Source organism: Teleopsis dalmanni, chromosome 2, assembly GCF_002237135.1.
Source record: "Teleopsis dalmanni isolate 2A chromosome 2, ASM223713v2, whole genome shotgun sequence".
NCBI classification, from domain to species: domain Eukaryota; kingdom Metazoa; phylum Arthropoda; class Insecta; order Diptera; family Diopsidae; genus Teleopsis; species Teleopsis dalmanni.
In genome coordinates, this window is record NC_051847.1 from 107,888,637 (window position 1) to 107,893,495 (window position 4,859).

General features: G+C 39.2%; 1 protein-coding gene across 1 annotated transcript; it reads right to left on the reverse strand.

Moving 5' to 3' along the window:
• Window positions 1-1,026: 1,026 nt before the first annotated feature.
• Window positions 1,027-3,759, reverse strand: LOC119675368. Its single transcript, XM_038086565.1, has one exon. The coding sequence runs from the start codon at window positions 3,757-3,759 to the stop codon at window positions 1,027-1,029; it is 2,733 nt and encodes a 910-aa protein (XP_037942493.1).
• Window positions 3,760-4,859: the final 1,100 nt, after the last annotated feature.

Sequence of the window (4,859 nt, forward strand, 5' to 3'; positions counted from 1 at the left end):
GCCCAATTATGGGGTACTGCAGCAGACTCAAACCTGGCAATTATACAGCGCTTCCAATCTAAAACACTACGAATGATCACAAACGCACCTTGGTATATAACGAATGAACAGCTACATAAACAATTACATGTTCGAACAATCAAGGAAGAAATAGCAAGTATTTTAAAGAATTACGCTCAACGCTTATATATGCACCCAAACCCTCTGGTTACTCAACTGATGTCCCCTTCCAATACCTTTACAAGGCTGAGAAGAAAAACATCGCGAGACATTTTAAATATGTATATGTAGACAATACACTTTTATTTTAAATATATATGGATATGTCACTGGGCATAGTCCATACGTGCCTTTCTTTTTATATCGTAATAACCATTATTACGATTTAAATATATATATATATTACTTATTGTCATTCATTCCTGACAGATTGTAATAAATAAATGGATTTCAAAAAAAAAAAAAAATTTTAAAATTTCAATTTTACAATATGATTAGTTTATCTTAAATTAAGAAATAAATAAATATAATCAAAATAGCGTCTGTGACACATGTCGTCCGTCGACTTTTAATATAATAGTAGTACTCGTGTTATAAATAGTTGTATAATAGTGAGTATAATGTTAAATTATTATATACACGTTATAAATAATAGCTGAGCTATAAAATATATATTAATTATTGTTATTGACCAATTTTAAAAGCGTTCGTTTATTTGATGCTTTAAAATCTTAAAATAAATTTATTTACCTCTAGTACTTAAAATTAATTCTTTTTTACTTACTTTTGGTCGCAGCAACCGTCTTGCCCATTCCGGAACTCAAAAACAAAAGGAAGCACCAATGACAATCAGCTGACACATGAACTGACAGTTCATGTGTGCACTGGGTTGCATTTTCCAATCATAGCTGCACGGTTGCAACGACCAAAGCAAGTTTACACATTTTACAAATATTAACTTTTAGGTATTGAGTGGAGTTCTAACATTCTCCCCTCAGTATGTCTTTAATAAGAATACGACTTACTCTAAACTGCCGCTCCACGAACATCTAATACGGCTAATTTTGCTGCAGGTCTATGATATTGCCCTCGAGTAGTCTGCACTACGGCGCTCCTGGTCTGCCCGTCCCGTGCTTTAATGGCACTAATTACAATTCCTTTCGGCCATGTGTAGCGAGGAGAATTTGGGTCAACAATAATGACGACATCACCTGCTTCGATGGGTTTTATCTTACCAAACCATTTCGTCCGTCTTGTCATCGTTGGAAGCACCTCTTGTATCCATTTTTTCCAGAACCGATCGGCAAGGTATTGCGAATGCCTCCAGGAGGATTTCACGTGCTCGTCGTTAGTATCGAACTTCCACGGCGGCTTGTTCCCGGAAGATGACCCTAACAAGAAATGATTCGGAGTTAACGCTTCTTCGCTTGCTGTTTCAATCGACAAATAAGTGAGCGGTCTGCTATTTACGATTGATTCTACCTCGCAGAACAGGTTATGCATCTTTTCATCATTAATTTTTGCTTGCGGGCTTATTATTACTCCTAACACTGTTTTTATGGATCGCACCATCCGCTCCCACGCTCCACCCATGTGCGGCGCAGCTGGTGGAAGAAAAACCCATTGTGTTTCCGGACTTGTAAATTCAGCTTGCAATTCATTGAAGTCCACGTTCTTTATTGATTCTCGTAACTCCTTTTCAGCTGCTGTTAAGTTTGTTCCATTGTCACTATAGATGACATTCGGCACTCCTCTTCGGGCTATGAAATTTCGTATCACTATACAACACGAACTGGCTGACAGGCTATAAGCTATCTCCAAATGCACTGCTCGACACGTAAGGCATGTAAAAACGACGCCATAGCGCTTCTCTGAGCGCCTTCCTACTGTTACAGTATACGGGCCAAAATAATCTATTCCAACATCTGAGAATGGTCGGGAGTATGCTGATAGTCGTGCTTCTGGTAACACACTCATCTCCGGCGGCTTTGGACTCGCATCGCGAACCTTGCAATGTTGACAATTATTTCTTACCTGCTTTAACAGTCTACGCAGTCCCGGAATGTGGTATTTCTGAAAGATTTCGTTAACCACCGTTTCATGATTTAGATGTTTCCATTTTCGATGATACCAGTCTACGATCAACTTAGTTATGTAGTTTTTCCTTGATAGTATAATTGGGAATTTGATTGAATCATCGATGCATACGGCTTTATCTAATCTACCTTTTAATCTTAAAACATTCTGTGCATCTATGAATGGTGAAAGTTTTCGCAAAGGGCTAATTTTAGAAAGAGTAATATTAGTGTCTCTATTTAATGCGGTCATTTCTTTCTTGTAATCCTGTAACTGGGCTGTCTGGTACAAGAAATTTTCACTCCATTTCAGTTCCTCAACTGACAAGCATTGGTTTACAGATTTCTTCTTTTTCATTTCATTAGTTGATAGTAAAGACATAAATCTTTTCACATAGGCCATGCATCGAACTAAACGTTCCCACTTTGAAAATCGGTAGACATCTATGAGAGGTTCCTCCTCTGCTACATGAGCCACCAACAATCGTTGCTTTCTGATTTCAGCATCTTCGTTATATTTCTGTACGCCAACATTATTTGGCCAACAAGTTTCTGCTTCATACAGGAACTTCGGTCCCTTATACCAAGGGTTTTTCCAAGTAAAGTCTGGATTACTAGTTTGTTTTGTAGCCAAGTCCGCAACATTTAATTTAGTAGGAATGTACCGCCATTGTTCTGCTTCGGACAACTCCTGGATTTCTGCTATACGGAACATTACAAATTGTTTGTAATCTCGTGGGTCAGATTTTATCCACGATAGAACAGCCTTTGAATCGCTCCAATACGTTATACTGGTCACTTTCAAGTCTATTGCCCTTTTTATGTTGTTTCCTAAGCGTGCTCCCAATTCCGCCGCGAGTAGTTCCAGTCTTGGAATTGATATTGGTCGTAATGGTGCAACTTTTGCTTTAGAACATATCAAGGAAACATCTATGTTGTTGCGATTCTTCGCTCTTAGGTACACCACCGCTGCATATGCAACCTCACTTGCGTCCACAAAGACATGCGATTCAATGGAGTCTGCATCCTTATTAACCGTAGCGAAGTAACATCTCGGTATCTTCACATTTTTCACACCGCCAAGCAGCGACAGCCATTTGTTCCACTCATCAACTAGCTCATTAGGAATAGCGTCATCCCAGCTAACTCCACTTCGCCAAACTTTTTGAAACAAAATTTTTACGTCAATAATGTAAAAGGTAAGCATCCCTAAAGGGTCGAATATTGACATCATCAATCGTAGCAACTCTCTCTTCGTAGGTAATCTATATCCACTTAGAACATCCTCAGTGGCTTTGGTAAACTTCAGATCAAATGTGAGCATATCAGTGTCGGTTTGCCAATGGATTCCCAATACCTTCTCTGCCTCAAATGTATGGTCTATACGCCTTCCGGCCGAGCAAAATTGAAATTCCTGGCCTTGGTTACCTATAGCTTTCAGTACTGCGTTAGAATTTGAAACCCAATTGCGAATATGGAAATTTGCTTTCTTATGAATGTTTCTAACCTCATTGACTAGATTAATCGCTTCCTCCACTGTGTCGACGCTATCCAGCATGTCATCTACATAATGCCTTTGTAAAATACATTTCACTGCTCGCGGAAACTCGGTTTCGTATTCGCGTGCATTACTATTTTTTACCAGTTGTGCCAACGATGGTGAACATGTTGCCCCAAAACTCATAACTTGTAGCAAATAAACGTCTGGTGGTCTGCTATCGTCACAATTTCTCCACAGGAAACGTTGTGGAGAAATTTCTCCACTTCTTCTTTCACGAGTACTCGATGAAACATCTCTTTAATGTCGCCACTTATACCAATTTTTCCGATTCTGAAATTAACAAGAACATCTACCAACGAAGTGAGCAGATCTGGACCTTTCTCCAAACACGCGTTTAACGAAACTCCGTCATATTGTGCAGCTGCATCCCACACTAGTCTTTGCTTTTGTGGTTTATTCGGATTACTGACTGTAAACATCGCTAAGTACCATTTACGTGGATAATACCCCTCGGCTTCGTTAGGTTTCAGCTGGCGTATATAACCTTTCGCCTTCATGTCATCGATGTGATCACATACCCAGTTTTGCAATGTTACATTGGAGTGCAGCTTGCGCTCAAAGCACTGAAGTCTACGCAGCGCCATTAAGTAATTATCCGGCATAGTAATGTTATTTGATTTCCAAAGCAATCTTGCTACAAAGTATTCACCATTTCGACTTATTTTTGATTGCATACTTTTTTGTTGTTCCAACTCCATATTTTCTAGTTTTTTCTTACTTTCAATAACGTTTTCATTACTGACAAAATCTTTCACTAAACGCTGCAAACTTAGATCATCATCGCATTCACAGATGTGTAAATTTAACGTTTCCCTAATAGTATTAGGTTCGTGCTTAATTATTCCATATATGGTCCACCCGAGTCGAGTTTTCGTTGCAGCTGGCTCATTCTTGCCTCCCTCTTTGAACTTCATTGGCATAGCTACCTCTTTATTGCTTAGGCCGATTATCATTCGAGGCCTAACGTTTTGATACGATTCTACTGGTAGTCCCTTTAAATGTTTATACTTATCGGTAAGTTCTGTCATATTTAAAGATTGCTCGGGTAGCTCCAGCTTAGCTACTGAACGCACATTGCACAACGAATACCTTTTACCTTCGCGTATTTTGGAGACTTGCAGGTTGACCAGCTCAGAATCAGGTTCCTTGCGTACCGTACCATCTGTCCATCGTAAACAAAGATCTTTCGTTTCACCTTTAATCCGCAGTTGTCTTAATACGTC

Excerpts from the sequence above, each read along its gene's own strand:
- LOC119675368 (XM_038086565.1), bottom strand. The coding sequence starts at position 3,759 with ATGAGTTTTGGGGCAACATGTTCACCATCGTTGGCACAACTGGTAAAA.